The following is a 16,510-nucleotide window of genomic DNA, read 5'->3' as shown; positions in this document are numbered from 1 at the left end:
CTGGTAATTAACTTCCATGGCCTCTACTACATTCCTCCTCGGCAAACCACGTATGTTCTGCAAGACAGGAGATGCTCGTGGTCCTGGGTGGGAGCTTCTTCCAGCCAGTCTACTTTGACCTACAAACTGTCCCATTCTGTAGCCACTTGTGAATTCATTTTATGGTGTTTCTCATAGGACATTAAGAGCAGTCTTTTGATGGGCCTGAATTGTGAAGGAAGTGGGAGGCAACATAACGTATTGACTAAGAGCTCAAACGCCTGCCAGCTGCGTGACTTGAGCAATGTCGCCTCATCTTTCTCAGCCTCAGGTTCCTCATCTATAAAGTGGGGTAATAATGACACTCACCTCGTAAATTTGTTTGCGAGAATTACACAGAACCCAGGCAAAGTGTTTTATATAGTTCCTGGGCAGAATGTCTGATTATCATCGTACTATTGTTATTATTTATAATAATTACAATAGTTGGTTACGATACGTATTATTGAGTAACCTTGGCGGCTACTTGCATTTTGTAAGAACTTTACTCAATAGTCCAGTGATGGTGTCACAAATGGCTCTTTTGGCAAAGTGTCATTACTTTGGGGCAGGATGGTGGACTTAATTCATCTTTAGCATGACAAAAATGAATTACTAAGAATTGTGACATCAGAATTAAACATCAGGGTACTAGGCTTATACAAATTGTCTCGCTAGAATACCAGTGGATTCCAGAACTGGAGGTGCCATGTGGTCCAACCCCTTTATTTGAGATAAGTCGCTACATCCAGATTTTCTTTGTTTGTGATGGATTGGAGGTAATCGAAACAATCGGAAGACGTGTATATGCTCAGGATGTGCCTTCTCAGGGAGGTCTCCAGGCAGCCCTGGTTACCGACCACGTGGTAAGGAGGTGGTTTTCATGGAGCAGGGAAGCTGGCCTCGTCACTCATCCCGCTTTATTTCCGCAGAACGTGGTGAAACTGATGCGGGGTCTTCTCCAGTGCATGATGAGACAGGTAGGCAGAAAATGGCAAATGTGTTTTCAGGTCATCTCAGTGGGTATTTATCATTTACATGGTGACAGCTAACATCCCTAAAGCGTCTTGAGCTTTTCTTCTCAAATGGAAGAGAAATAGGAAATATTTTACGTTCTTTGTCCTTTTAAATTATCTTCAATAAGGACCCAGAATCAAAGGACCCCGTTACTCAGAATCTCTTTTGAAGAGTTACTTGTGTAAAAGGAGAACATGCCCTTTTTTTAAATGGGGCAGAGACCATTGTTATTTATTTACTTTCAATGTTGACTTATTTATTTTGAGAGAGAGAGAGAGAGAGAGAGCGAGCACGGGCAGGGAAGGGGCAGAGAGAGAGAGAGAGGGAGAGAGAGAATCCTAAGCAGGTTCTGTGCTGTCAGTGCAGAGCTCACATGGGGTTCGATCCCGTGAATCATGAGATCATGACCTGAGCCAGAATCAAGAGTCGGACACTTAACCGACTGAGCCGCTCAGATGCCCCAGATATCACTGTTTCTTAAAGCCACTCCCAGACAGCCACGTAGCACTGTTTATTGTGTTGAGTTTATAAAAGGGTTTCCTTTCATTTGAGTTGAAATGCTTGAGTTTTTAAAACTTGACGTTACTGTTTACTGGTATTTACTGGAGTAAATAAAACAATTCACTGAGCTTGTACTGTGTGCAGAACATCCTGCTGGGATCTGCACACATTCCGAGGTGAATGATACTGTCCCCGCCCTTCATCAGCATATGCCCAGTTAGTCTTCGAAGACCTAGTTGCCCTTTCCTTTGGACATAAGGAAACAAGAAGTTGAAGTTTAAACGGGGCCTCTTTGTTCCCTCTCTCTCTTACTGAGTGCCTCCCGTGTGTCACAGCTCATGCTGGGCATATGCAGACAAAGAAACCCTTTGGCTTGACCCGTCGCCCTGCAGAGCTTGTTAAAATCCCACTGGGCCGGGCCCCTTCTGGTGCGGACGGGAAGAATCCCCCACACAGCCCCTCTGTGTGGTGCTCACTAGGGATCATGTGCTGCCTTCCATCCCTCTGGCTCCCAGAGGTAGCTGCTAAGAGGTCTAGAACTAAGAGATGGGCTTTGGGTATGGCCTCCACCCGCCGTCAGCCCCTTTACTGTGTGGAGCCGGCTTGCTTCCTCCCTCAGGTACATAAAGTGGAGAAGTTCAAGCACACTCAGAGTACCAAGGACAGCCTGCACGCCAAGTACAACACCGCCACCTGCGGCACCGTGGTGGGTGACGACCAGTGGGGCCACCTCCAGGTGGATGCCACCTCCCTCTTCCTCCTGTTCCTGGCCCAGATGACGGCCTCCGGTGAGCCAGGGTCGTTCGAGCCCATTGTACAGGGAGTGACATTGTACAGGGAGAAGGGGGTGGGGTGGGACAGGCATTGATTAGAATTCAAAATAAGTTATTTCTGTAAAGAAAAAGCAGGCTCTTGATAACGTTACATGCATTGACTCTGTGACATGCTCATAGCCAACCTTCTGAGGACTGGTAGGACAAAGGGCTGTTGATCCCAAAGCTTCCTTGCTGCCACTGTTTACTGGAGCAGCCGAGACCAGATCTACTTCTGACAGTCTGAATATCTGCAGACAGCGTCAAACCCCCTCTTAGGATTTTCTTCTCTAGTATTAGCAGGCCTGGCCCCTTCACCTTTTCCTCTCACTGCCCGGCTCACCCCCTTCTAGACACACCCTCATCTACCTGAATTATACCCAAACAGTGTCATTTCTAGAGCTTGGCTATGTGCCCGGAGTGGTCGGTCAGTCCATAGTACCCATGCTGGGAGTGGGCCCGAAGTCCCCGACCATGAGCATTGCCCCTCACCCCCCCCCCCCCCCCCGCTGTGGCCCCCGGGGCTTAGGTCAGTCAGCTGCTGTGTCGCCAAGTTCTCGTCACCAGCGGTAAACTGACCTTTGGAGTTAGAGGCTTCCTGTGTAGTTCGGACTACAGGTGTGAAACTCAAAGTTAGCAGAAATCCACAAATGATATTGTTACAGCTTTGTGAATACACCGGGAATTTATAAAAAATACTTCTTGGTTGTGAAAATTAATATGAACCTGTAAATAGTTTGGAAAATTTAACAAAATACAAAGAAAAAATTCCCCTGTCCATTTTCATTTGAATGTGTGTCCTCCAAGTTTTTTTTTCTATTTAAGGTCTTATCGTTTGCATGGCTAATAATCTTTATTATATAGCATTGTAACTTGAGCATTTTCCCCATGATCTTACAAGCTCTCGATAAACATAATTTTAGTGACTTTGTCAGTGGATGTGTTATAATCAAACCATTCCTTTATTCTTTTCCCCCTATTATAACTAATGTTGCAATACCAACTTTGACCCCTTCTCCGTTTGCTTCCTTCTGTTGGGTGTCATTCAGAGGCTACTTACATATACTACCAAGTTGTTTTCAGAACAGTTTACTAGTCAAACTCCCCCCATTGATGCAAGAGTTCATATCTCACCATACCTCTACCAGCTTCAAGAATTCATACTTTAAAAGTATGTGTATTTGCCATGATCAACTAAACATTAAAGGACCCAAGCAAAAATCCAGCCCTGTTGGTCACTGCCTGCTTCAGTGCAGCCCCCTAGGGAGGTCCGGGGAGCTCGCCTTTCCGCGAGTTAAGGGTTGTCTCCTGACGCTGGGGGCTCTACGCTCTCGTCTGCCACTGGGGAAATGTACCCACCCTTTGGCTCACTCAAGGGTAAGAATGGTGTCTGGTTGCTCCGGGCTAAAATTCATGGTTTGTTGGAAACTTCTTTGCACAAATCCAGCACTACCAGAAGGCCCCACACCTTCTCTTCCCATTTTTACTACCTGTAGGCACATACTCCTCCCTTCCTTTCTCTTTCAGAGATTAGGCGTTAACCGTTCCAATTTACTTCAGACTGAATTAAAAAAAATTTTTTTAATGTTTTATTTATTTTTTGAGAGCGAGCATGAGTGGGAGAGGGACAGAGAGAGAGGAGGACGGAGGGTCTGAAGCAGGCTCCATGCTGACAGGGTGACGGCAGCAGGCCCAGCGTGGGGCTCAAACTCATCAACTGTTAGATTATGACCTGAGCCGAAGTCACATGTTCAACTGACTGAGCTCCTCAGGTGCCCCATGCTTCAGACTTAATTTTTAATGCGCTCGTAAGAAAACTGAAAATGGGGGTACATGGATTTCTTTCCTAGTGTGGTATTTGTAGTTGGTAATTGGCAGCTCTCTCTTCACAACGTAAGTCCGTAACTTTATTGTTTTTCTTTACTAGGTTTACGTATTATTTTCACCCTTGACGAGGTGGCCTTCGTACAGAATCTTGTTTTTTACATAGAAGCTGCATATAAAGTCGCTGTAAGTATCAACCCCAGTAATGTTTTCAGGTGTCCAGTTAAGAAGAATAAAACTCCTACCATTCTCGGAGGGCCAGACTGTTTGGGGCTGATCAGAAGGTTAGCGAGGTTAGAGCTCTGTGACTGTCACCTCTGCGCACAGAGTGCACATTTTCGCCCTGGAACGCAGCTGGGGAGTTGATGTTTTTGGAATGCACCATGTGCTCTGCTCGAACCCATTGTTCTGATCTGAAATAGGACCAAAAGGTGTCCTGTGGCCTGTACCGGGCCGGCCTGACCCAGGGTGAAGGGCGGCCGCGTCGGTGTGTGGGTAGGAACTGCTGTGTGTGGGGATCCCCCCACGCAGCCGACAGGCGGAGGGCCCAGAGCCAGATGTGGGCCCGGCCGGTGCCGGTGGGTGTAAACTGTATAAACCCCACCCAGTTCCTCCAGGCTTCTGTCTGATATGGAAGGCGGCGCCTTGTGCACTTCTTAGAAAACAAGGAACCTTTGCAAAGCTGAGTGTAAGGGAAGTAAAGAAAGGGTAGCGTTTGTTTTCAACAAACCCAAAAACGCCACTATGGTCTAGAGCAAGGGTCGGCAAACATTTTTTGTAAAGGGCCAGACAGTAAAGATTTTCAACTTTTCAGCCCCTACGGTCCCTGTTGCTTCTACTCAGGTGTGCCATTGTCGTAGGAAGGCAGCCCTAGACAACACGTGAGCACGTGAGCATGGCTGTGTCCCAGACAGACCTTGTTTACAAAAATACATGGCAAACTAGGCTTGGTCCAAGGGCTACCCCGGGTCTAAAGAGGCGATTCTCAACGAGGGGCAATCTTCCCCTCCCGGGGGACATTGGACAACATCTGGTAACAGTTTTATGCTTGTCACACGGTGGAGGGAGCTACTGGCCCCTAGTGAGTGGAGGCGAGGGATTCTGCTGAACATCCCACCTCGCACGGGCAGCGCCCAAACACGGCAGGATCCGGCTCCAAATGGCGGCAGTGCCCAGGTCTAAAGAAACCAGAGAAGTCCTTGTGGGAAGGGTGGGACTTGAGGTAGACCTTGGAGGGTGAGTAGGGTTTAGGTGAGCAGAACGGTGCGGGAGGAGCATGTGCAGTCATGGGCGGGAATGAGCTCCGAATGTGGGAGCGGTCCTTGGGGAGAGGGGGCTCCGGGGGAAGGAGGAGACAGCCTGAAAGCAGAGTATTGGAGACAAGCGGAAAACAGAGTCTGCTTGTGGGCGTGCAAGGGGCGGGAGCCAGATAACAGAGGTGTGTGGCCAGCCGGAGAGAGACAGTTGACCGGGAGCCCCTGGGGAATAAATGGTTTGTCATTTTAGAGTCCTGCACAGGGGGGTGAGCTGATCAAAGCAGTTGCTGAGGATGAGTCACTTGGCTCTGGGGTTGGAGTGAGAATGGCATGGAATGCGCAAAGGCCCAGATAGGAGGACTACGGAGGAAGGAGTCCTGGGGCTGAGCTACAAGGTGTGCCAGCAGGACAGAGGCGAAAGCCGCTCTGGTGTGCACGTTTTGGAAATGGTCGTCTTTGCAGATCAAACAATAAACGCTACAATTCTGGCACTGGTCCTGTTCTTGTTGGGTTGTCATTTTTCAGTAGCGCATGTAGCGTTATTTCAGAACCGTATCCAGCGCTTGCCTCACCTAAGTGAAAATACGAATTATAAAAGGTATGCATGGATCACAGCCTCTGTGTGGATGGCATGTTCTGACCCAGTTCTTATTAATCTGGTTTAAAAGATAGGGCAAGTTCAGTATTCTGTGCCTCACTCGATTTTGGCTTTTGTTCCTTGCTTAGCACTTTTTCCCAAGAGGTAATGCTAGAAATTGGTATTAAATTATTTTAAGTGGTTTGGTTGGCTTCAACTAGCTATAATGCATCTGTTAAAGTTTCTTTATTCTATCTTACAACTTAAGTTCAAAGGGATTAGCTAAATAGAGGGGCAGCATTTCATTTGGAGAGAAATAAAACATGTTGTTCTCTACAAATCAGGAATTTCTTACAAATTGATAACTTTTAGGAATAAGAGAATTGAGAGTGTTTTTGCATGCATTTTTGTTCCACTTGAGTGAAATTCTACACAGAGGTCAAATGAAGTGAAATTAAGGACAAGCACAGCCATGAATCCTGTAACCTTTGAGAATGGATGTTCGTGTGCCATTGTGCCTGTGGGTAACATAAAGGAATTATGTTTCCCTAGCACTTCTCATATACCTCTTTTTCCTGCTCTGATGACTACCTTTCTCTTCCTCAGGATTATGGAATGTGGGAGCGTGGAGATAAGACTAATCAGGGCATTCCGGAATTGAACGCAAGCTCTGTAGGAATGGCCAAGGTGATGGTCTTGACCTGTTTGTTCTTCCTCCTGTGCATTTTAACTGCTTTGATTTGGTTCTCATCTTTAGGGGGATGGATTTAATCTAATGAGCATATTTTTCAAGTCAGCCACAAGTATGAAATTCAAGTGGCACAGGTACCCCAGACAACTGAGATTATAGGTAAAGAATGTAGGATTCCTACACTGAAGTGTGCCTGTGCCCGAAAATAAGTGTCCTGCTTCCTCATTATCACCCACAGGCCTAAGCTCTTGCTGTTGTCCAGGCATCTGGATGTATGATGTCCAGTCTCCTTTTCTGGGTCATAAAGAGAGCTGAAGAATATGACTGCTTTGTAGGGCAGGGCTCAAAAGTTCCAAAGCCTGTGGGCTCAGGTCTGGCAAGTAACATAAACAAATGAAGCTGGCCAGATAGAAAAGTATTGAGGGGTATTGGAGGCACTGGAGACTTTCTCTAAAAGTATTCCAGTTCAAAATCATTTTTATTTTTTTTTAATGTTTTTTAAATGTCTATTTATTTTTGAGACAGAGACAGAGCATGAGCAGGGGAGGGGCAGAGAGAAGGGGAGACACAGAATCTGAAGCAGGCTCCAGGCACTGAGCCGTCGGCCCAGAGCCCGACACGGGGCTTGAACTCATGGAGTGTGAGATCATGACCTGAGCCGAAGTCGGACACTTAACCGACCGAGCTGCCCAGGCGCCCCTCAAAATCATTTTTAAAACTACTTCAGGCCTTGGGGTGCCTGGGCGGCTCGGTCAGTTGGGTGTCTGACTTCGGCTCAGGTCATGATCTCACTGCTCATGAGTTCGAGCCCCGCGTCGGGCTCTGTGCTGACAGATCAGAGCCTGGAGCCTGCTTCAGATTCTGTCTCCCTCTCTCTCTGCCCCTCCACAGTTCACACTCTGTTTCTTTCTCTCCTCAAAAATAAATAAAACATTAAAAAATAATAAAATGAAACTTCATCAGGCCAAACAGAACACACCTGTGGGGCAGATTCAGTCTGCCAGTCACCGGTTTATATCTCTTGCCCTAGACATTTAATGTGCCTCCCTCTTGCTCAAGACTGAAGTATATTTTTGGATAGAATAAAGACTCCAGAGCTAGAATTTTCAAAACAACAATAAATATGTTCTGTTACAGTCAACTGACAGAAAGCTTAATACTAAAAGAATTAACTTCCTTAAGTGGCAGATTGCTAATGTTAAAATTAACACTAATAGGTGCAAGAAAAGCTGTCTGAATTTAGTGCCCCCCCCCTCCCCGCCACACAATGTTATAAACTCATTGATATCTCACGCTTTGGGAGAAATACTAACTTCATTTGGGGGAACGTTAGTCTGCTTTTTCTTTCTTGTTTCTACAAAGAGTGGCAACATCCAGGAAAGTTGTGATTTCACTGAAAATAAGGACAGGACCTGTCTCCAGGACACTTTAGCTGAATTTTACTGATATGCTTCCTCACCTTGGGGAAGGCATTTATGCTAGATTGCTTAATGGTAAAGGAGTAGTGGCTGTGAAGGTGTCCGTTTACTAGAAAGAAAATCTGATTCACACCTGTGCTTGTAGGCAGCCCTTGAGGCAATTGACGAACTGGACCTCTTTGGAGCCCATGGAGGACGCAAGTCAGTGATCCACGTGCTGCCTGATGATGTCGAACACTGCCAGGTAACAGCTCCAAGCCTCTCACGGTCCAGACAGGAGGGAAGGAGGCTGATGGAATGGAAGACTGGGCTCCACGTCACATTCCTCACCTTTCTTTCTTTCTCGCTTTTGTTTTGTTTTTTGAAGATTTTAAGTAATCTGCTTCCAACATGGGGCTCGAACGTAGTAGTCCCAAGATCAAGAGTCGTATGCTCTACTGACTGAGCCAGCCGGGCGGCCCACATTCCTCACATTTCTCGCTTGGTGGTACTTGGCTTCCTTGAGCTTCAGTCCCCTCATCCATAAAACGGGCGTGCTGGCACCTTCCTCTCCCGTCACACAAGGCGGTTGTAAGGATCAGAGTAAATGAACTTAGTTTGTCAGAGCACTCGATGAGCTAAAAAGTACTGGGTAAACACAAGACACGATGATCACGAGGTGTATCTGCGGAGTCAGCAATCACAGCAACCTTCTTTTGCTGGAGGCAACATCTTTTTCGGTTTTTGAGCATACAGGTGGTTTTCTCTCAAGTTTATTTCGTGGTGCCACCAAAATGGACGACTAGCAAGCATTAGTTCACTTGGGGAGGGCTGGGGAGGGGCGGGACGGATAGTGGAGGAGAGGTGAGATGGGAGAAATGGCAAAATTAGTAGAAACTGCATGAAATACAGGTCAGAGAAAGGAGTGATTCGTTGCAGATTAGGGGACTCCATCCAGCAGGCAGTAGGTCACCGATTGCTGGTCAGTCAGCAAACTCTTACTTACTGAGGGCCCCCCCTGGGCCAGGTACCGCGCCAGGGTCATGGAAGTATCAGCTTGTACGCAGAGAGCTTCTGGGGGGAGGGCCGTGTTTGCAGGCAGAGAGCCTAGGAGTGAGCGACTAGTTACTGAACTGGGCTTGGAGGTCAGTTTGCTTTAGAAACTGAAGCTTTATTCTCCTAAGAGACTCTTAAATATGGAGAACAAACAGGGGTCACTGGAGGGGTTGTGGGAGGGGGGATGGGCTAAACAGGTCAGGGGCATTAAGGAATCTACCCCTGAGATCATCGTGGCACTATATGCTAACTAACTTGGATGTAAATTTAAAAAATAAATAAATAAAAACTAAAAACAATAAAAATAAGAAAACGGAGCTTTATTCTGAAGCTGAAGGTTCCGCCGTGTTTACCTACCTTCCGGCTCACTCTGTTTCCCCACATTAAATAGTCCTGAATGGGGAATCTGTTTATTTCTTGAGCTACGGTTTAACAGAACAAGCTGATGATACATCTTAATAATGCATAGTCCCTAGGGGAAACTGTGTGCGCTTTATAGCCAGCTGGGCCTCGGTTAGAATCCTAGTTCTGTCACATGAATCTCTGTGTCTGAGTCTCAGAGCCCTCGTGTGCCCTGGGCACAGTATCCAAATTCCTTCTTTATAAAATAGAAAAAAAAATTTTTTAACGACCAAATGGGATTTATTCCAGGAATGCAAAATTGGTTTAACATTTGAAAATCAGTTAGTGTAGTACACCATGTGTATATGAGAGTTAGTAAGCTTATGTTTGCAGGGAGCTAGCCCCATGTCTGTACATGTTAGATCCCAGTGTTAGCTACCTTCCCTTCGCAAATTTTCCTTATCATTTCACCTTCCTTTCGTTTATAGTGCCTAACCCAACCACCTTATAATCGAGGCCATGTTATAGTGCCACTAAGTAACCCTAGTTCTAGGACTAAAGTAATTCTGTTATTTACCATTTTGCCTGAGTGTTTGTGTGGTCTCTCGGATTGGACTCCCTCTTCAAGTGGGTTCTGGATCACCCAGTCCACCCAGTCACATTCCACAGAAGCCGGACATTTCTCTGTGCTAGCCCCATATGTGTGTTCTTCTGTGTCTCCGTCTTCACAGCCAGCACACCCCGGCCTGCTGACGCATTAGCCCTTAGTTCCTCTCCTGTGTGTCCTAAAGACACAGCACAGTCTACAGAAGGCACCCGAGGGAGGGAGACCAGCAGTTCTCAGCATGCGCTCCAGGCAGTACCGTGCTCTCCCCGAGCCCCTTCTCTCCCGCAAGGAACAGGAGTCGTTGGCTGGGTAGGCGAGGTCCCCCAGCGAGGGCCGTGTTGGTAGGAAAAAGCTCTACTCAGAATTGGCACACTTATTCAGGTGTTCCTTGGGGCTAAGGTCATGGTCTCTAGATATCGTACGTAACTATCAGCACCTCCCAGGTTAAAGCCACCTGTTTGTTTCTCATTCAGTCTATTCTGTTCTCCATGCTGCCAAGAGCATCAACGTCTAAGGAGATTGACGCTGGACTTCTTTCCATTATCTCTTTCCCGGCCTTTGCAGTGGAAGATATGAACCTTGTGAATGTGACCAAAAATGAAATTATTTCCAAGCTCCAGGTAAGCGTTGATCAGGCTGGTGCCCCCCTACCCTGTGTTATATGCCCCTTTCATGTGATCACATGGAGCCGCTCACCCGGGCCTCGGTTCTCCGTGAGGTCAGAGGCTTGGTTTATCTGAGTGGACTCAGAGCATCCAAAGCCGAGTGTACCGGTGAGAAAACAAAGGCTCAGAGCGTTCAAGTGTCTTAGTTCTTTTCCTGATAGCAGAGCTTGAGCTCAAGCACCCAAGCCGGCGCCTTTGAACCCCGATTCGTATCCCTCCTGTACTTCTAAAGCAGAGCTTCTTAACCCGTGAGAGATCACAGACTTCTTTGAGAACGTCTTGAAAGCTATAAAGTCCCTGCCAGAAAAAAACGCACACGTCCCAGTATCCTCCAACTTCATGCACAATTTCTGAGGACTTGGCAATCCCCAAGTTACATTGAGGTTAAAAGAATCCCTGCCTTATCAAAAAGAATGAAATCTTGCCATTTGCAACTACGTGGATGGAACCAGAGGGTATTATGCTAGGCGAAATTAGAGACAAATATCATATGACTCCACTCATATGAGGACTTTAAGAGACAAAACAGATGAACGTAAGGGAAGGGAAGCAAAAATAATATAAAAACAGGGAGGGGGACACAACAGAAGAGATGTTTCTCCATAAATATGGAGAACAAACGGGGTTACTGGAGGGGGTGTGGGAGGGGGGATGGGCTAAACGGGTAAGGGGCATTAAGGAATCTACCCCTGAAATCATTGTGGTGCTATATGCTAACTAACTTGGATGTAAGTAAAAAAAAAATTTAAAAAAAATCCCTGCCTTGAGGTGAAATGCATGAACTATAATACAGTACACCAAACTGAGAATGTTATTAAATAGTCCAGGCAACTGGATTTATCAGTAAAATGATGAAAAATGTAAGTTTCCTTAAAAAAAAATTTACATTTCCTAAGCCCAAATCTTCATATTGATGATCCTGCTTAGATTCCATAGAAATGATTTTAGCCCTTGGATTCAAAGGGGTTAAAGGGTCCCCAGTCATACCCCCAAAGAAGCTGTCTCATGGTTTAGTGGAGTAAAAGGAAGCTGTTTGAGCTCATCCAGGTAGGCAGGGAGTTAATGCAGGGAATGAAGCGTTTAAAGGGGAGTGGGTTCTGGGCTGGGCCTCCCCAGGACTCCCAGAACACTGCAAAGCTGGCCACACAGAGCGTGCTTGCCTCCGCAGCCAGCGCTAAAGCAGCCCCAACTGGGAGCGGGCACCCAGCACTGCCATCCAGGGATTAGGGAGGCACGTTAATAGCGCGGTGCCACCTCCCTTCTTTCTTAACACCCAGAAAGCCGAAGACGAATAGAATATCGGAGCCTGCAGCAGGAAAACCAGCAGCAACAGCCCTGAGTCCTAGGAAGCCCCACCCACCCCACCCTACCCCTGCCCCCACCTCGCCGCCCTACTTCTTTGCATCCAGAGCCTAACTGTGAGGAGTCTGAAATGTCCTTTCTGCTTTCCAGTCTTTCAAGTAGAAGTAGTCCAGTCCGAGTGTCTCCCTTAGTGGCTTTTGCAAGCAGTGAGGGTCCCTTTGCATCTTTGCGTGATACAGCCAATCAGACTGAAAGGCTGGTCACTCTGAACTCTCAGTAATTACTCTCCCAGCCCTGATACTCTGACAGAAAGTTTTGGCATTCCCTCGTTGGCACTGATCAAACCTGAATTTACTTTGCTTATTACTTAAAAATAACTTTTTGTGTTGAGAACAAAAAGCACTTGGTACACATTTTGTTCGTTACTAAAAGACTGATGGGAATGGGGGTGAAGGGCTGACGCGAATCAAAGTAAAAAGGGAAAGAAATTCTTCTGTTTCATCGAATGCACTTTTTTTTCTCCTTAGGGGCGTTATGGATGCTGTCGCTTCCTTCGAGACGGTTATAAAACCCCAAGAGAGGTTGTACTTAAATATTGTTTCTTATAGTTCCTTAAGTGCTTCATATTTAAGTCACCACTGTGGTGTTCTCCTTTCCTTGATTATAAAATTACATGTTGGAAAATTGGAAAGGGAAGTCTTAATTTTGGAGACAGCGAGGCTGAAGTTAGGCAATAGAAGAATAAGATCATCAGGAGGACAGCAGGCTGGTGGTTTAAAAGCAGCCTGTAGACAAGGACAAACAGTTCTGTGGCTCACATGATGTTTTAAAGAGCAACTGTGGCCTCCCTCTTGGTTTTTTTTTGCCATCGTGACTGATAGAGTGATTTCAGTAAAACAGATAGTCTGCCAAGCATCGTGATCAGCCAATTGCTATTTATTTGTTAGGGATATAGGAAACTTAATATAAACTACTAAGGAGTCTTGTGTACATTTCTGATTTACTTTTCCGAAATTTTTCCACGGAAAACTGCCAAAAATAGCTTCTCCCCATTAAAGCAGACTCCTAATCGTTATCAGCCGCAAAGCTGGGTTGAATCAGAAAGCGAGGGAAACCCAGTGAGGTACGATGGTGTTATATGTGTGATCTGACATCACCTTTTAGACGGTCTCCTGTTTGATTCCAGGACCCAAACCGATTGCATTATGACCCTGCTGAACTCAAGCTCTTTGAAAACATTGAATGTGAATGGCCTGTGTTCTGGACATATTTCATAATAGATGGGGTCTTCAACGGTGACGCCGTTCAGGTGAGAGAGTGCTCGGTGTTGTGTTGATAATCGGCATTTTCATTCCATGGGTGTGCTGATTAGTATTAGAACATAAGGTTATGCAAGAATTGAGGGCACTTTAAGTTATCTGTTGCCGCTTACCGAGCTTTCCCAAAGCATAGCGAATTAAAGCCACAACTGCTTTGTTTATTTGCTCACGATTGCCCCGTTTGGGCAGGGCTTGGCAGGGACGGGTTGTCTCTGCTTCACTTGGCGACAGCTGGTTCGCTGGGACTGGAGGATGGCCTTCCAAGATGGCCTCACTCACCTGGCCTGCAGCTTGATGCTGGCTATTGGCTGGGACCTCGGCTGGGCTTGTGGGCCCAGGCCTTGCTTCTCACAGAAGTGTAGTCTCTGAGCAGTTAGGCTTTTTCCATGGTGGTCCTCTTCCCCCAGAATGCAAGAGCAAAAGCTCCCACGCCTTCTTCAGGCTTAGGCCTGGAACTGGCCGGGTCACTGTTGTTGCATTCTCTTGTTTAAAGGGTCGTGCCACATTCAAGGGGAGAGGACTATACACAGGCACGAGTAACGGGAAGCGGGGTTCATCGGGGACCACCTTGGCCCACACACGTTTAGTTCTGTTGTCTTCTCACCTGCCTAGGCTTCTGCTGCCTTCAGCTCTAGTCCAAGAGTACCCTCAGCTAACATGTAATGTAACAGCTTTCTAACTGGTGGCCCAGCCTCCAGCCTCACTCCCTGCTGGTTCTCTATACCATTGCCAGGGGCATCTTATTAAAAAGCAAATTAGATTGTGTCGCTGCTTTGCTTAAGAGCTTCCAAAGGCTCCGGTTTGCCTTGGTATAAGGTCATCACATGTTTTGTGGGGTCTCATAAGATCTGGCCCTTGTCTTCAACACTTTAACCTGATTTCTTACGGTTTACTTACTTTCTTGAGTTCTGGGATGCCCTGAAACCCTTTCCATCTTTTGGACAGTCCGTGCTGTCTCCCCTCTTCTTAAGTACCCAGGTCCTGCTTTTCTCCCCCAGCTGCCCCTCTCTCCTTCACTTGATTCATTGTAAATGGCTGTTTTTTCGGAAAGCCTTCTCTGATCCTAAAAGTTGGATTAAAAAAAAAAAGCCTTTTATATGTCCCACAGTACTTACCACACTATGGCACCTATAGCTGTATTTAATCTCCCACTTACCTGTCAGAGCACCCTGGTGGAGGAGGTCTTTGACCACTTCACTAATCTATTCCCTGTGCCTGGTGTGTATAGTAAGTGACGAATAAAGATCTGTTAATGCAGCATTCATTGGTTCAAGACAGACTTCTTCAGCATTTGCTGCTGTGCATACTTTGGTACGCATTAGAGCAGACCCATCCTCGTGAACCGTATGTGAATGACTGACAGACAAATGCTTCACCGCTGTCTTAACCTGTTCAGAGCACATGTACTGGCGTGGGATCAGAAATCAAAGATTTATTTTGGTTTTGAAAGCCGCCTCTGCTCAGAAATCCTGAGAGGGGTTTCAGAAGTGGGTATAGGGGCCACGGGCAGGCCACCCCAAGATGGGCCACTTCGGCATGAACATTATTTTGAGTTAAAGGTAATCAAAACCCAGTAGATTCCAGAAAAGCTCTTAATTTCCCCCTCAACTGCCTGCCTATACCAGAAAGAGAGCTTCTGACACGATTCCTCTTTACCTCAGAAACTTAAGTGCAGAGCAGGGCAACCTTTGTTTTCCCAACATCTCCTCTCATCTTCCTGCAAATGGTCTTCCTTCCCTTTGTATCCTCGGACCCCTACCCCTCTCCTGAGCTCAGGATGTCAGATAAACCTCGTGTTGCCTCACTGTCTTCAGAATCTCCTGTGTGGATTCCCCATATGTATGTAACTAAATTTGATTTTCTCCTCTTAATCTGTCTCATGTCAGTTTGAGTCTCAGTCCAGCTAGAAGGACCTTGAAGGGCAGAGGGAATTCTTCCTTCCCAACATGGCAGTAAGGTTGAAATGTTAATGTTCCCCTATCGTTGATACTTACTGTTATGCTTGGGGATTATCTTGGGTCTTATGTTTTCGGTCTTTTTATCCCAGAACTGAAAGGTCTCAAAAGAATTGATTTGGAATTTCAATTGTGATGAAGTTTGACAGTTATTACAAACAAAAGGTCGAGAAGACAAAGAATGTGCTTTAGGACCTTATTTTCTAGGCCTCGTAGAATTTACTACTGTTAGCCCTATTCTGTCTCTTCCACTTGATGCCCAACGATCTTTAAAAAATGGCACACCCCTGCTCAGACTTTGTTGTCCACAAATTTCAAAAGTAAAGAAAATGAGATCTGAAAGGCATTTGATTAGGTTTTCCAAAGATGAAATGGGTTAAATAGCTGGGTGGCTGGTTAAGGATTGTTTTTCCCCTTTTGTCTATTTCCTTTTCATACATAGGTTTTTTATCGCTGCCTTTTTAATTTCATGGAAATGTTTACATCAACAGCTTTTGTTATATTGAGGAGTGCATCCTAAGAATCGGGTCCATGAATCATAGTACATACACTTCCTTTTCCTCACATCGGGTTCATTTTGCAAGTATTTGTTGAGCAATAAATGTTTGAATGAGGGCTTTTTAAGTGGAAAACCGGTAGGTCGAAATAGGGATACCCTGCTTTAGATCTGGCCTCCACTCCAAGAAGTTGATACAATCTAGCTGGTGAGACAAAATTTACATATGTGAGACGTTAAGGGTGAAATATTGAAGTCATGAGTTCAGACAATACAGAAAAGCCCGACGCGTTTAGCTCCTTCTAACCTTTGCTGTCGGCAAGAGTCCTAGTTCCTCCTGCCCTCCTGAAGTGGAAGGTATTCATGCATTTCTTGGCCCTGTGTCCTACTAGTAATCTGTTGCCAAGAGAGGTATTTTTGTATGTCGTACTCCTGTTACAGTGTTAATGACCCCTCTTTCATGCTGGGGCACGGGGCCATTTTTCAGGTCCAAGAGTACCGAGAGGCCCTGGAGGGAATATTAATCAGAGGCAAGAACGGGATCCACCTGGTGCCAGAACTGTATGCCATCCCACCTAACAAGGTAACCGAGAGCTGCTTATCTAAAATGAAGTGAGTTCGTGCTTGGCCTTTTGGTATTTTTCATCCCCCTTTCAGACCTAACACCTTTTTTTC

The 16,510-nt window shown here is 46.2% G+C and overlaps 1 protein-coding gene across 8 annotated transcripts in view; it reads left to right on the top strand.

Annotated features, from left to right (window-relative positions):
- The window catches only part of PHKA2 (phosphorylase kinase regulatory subunit alpha 2), a 72,441-nt gene that overhangs the window by 26,241 nt on the left and 29,690 nt on the right, over window positions 1–16,510 (top strand). For all 8 annotated transcript variants that reach the window (XM_047843570.1, XM_047843571.1, XM_047843572.1 and 5 more), the window contains 9 exons: window positions 951–998; window positions 2,156–2,324; window positions 4,276–4,358; window positions 6,612–6,692; window positions 8,260–8,358; window positions 10,572–10,718; window positions 12,593–12,646; window positions 13,252–13,374; window positions 16,323–16,418. In XM_047843570.1, the coding sequence (XP_047699526.1) occupies window positions 951–998; window positions 2,156–2,324; window positions 4,276–4,358; window positions 6,612–6,692; window positions 8,260–8,358; window positions 10,572–10,718; window positions 12,593–12,646; window positions 13,252–13,374; window positions 16,323–16,418 (900 nt within the window). The remainder of the gene's footprint in view (window positions 1–950; window positions 999–2,155; window positions 2,325–4,275; window positions 4,359–6,611; window positions 6,693–8,259; window positions 8,359–10,571; window positions 10,719–12,592; window positions 12,647–13,251; window positions 13,375–16,322; window positions 16,419–16,510) is intronic.

Source organism: Prionailurus viverrinus, chromosome X, assembly GCF_022837055.1.
Source record: "Prionailurus viverrinus isolate Anna chromosome X, UM_Priviv_1.0, whole genome shotgun sequence".
Classification (NCBI taxonomy): domain Eukaryota; kingdom Metazoa; phylum Chordata; class Mammalia; order Carnivora; family Felidae; genus Prionailurus; species Prionailurus viverrinus.
Note: the sequence above shows the minus strand (reverse complement) of the source record. Positions and strands in the feature narration are given on the sequence as shown.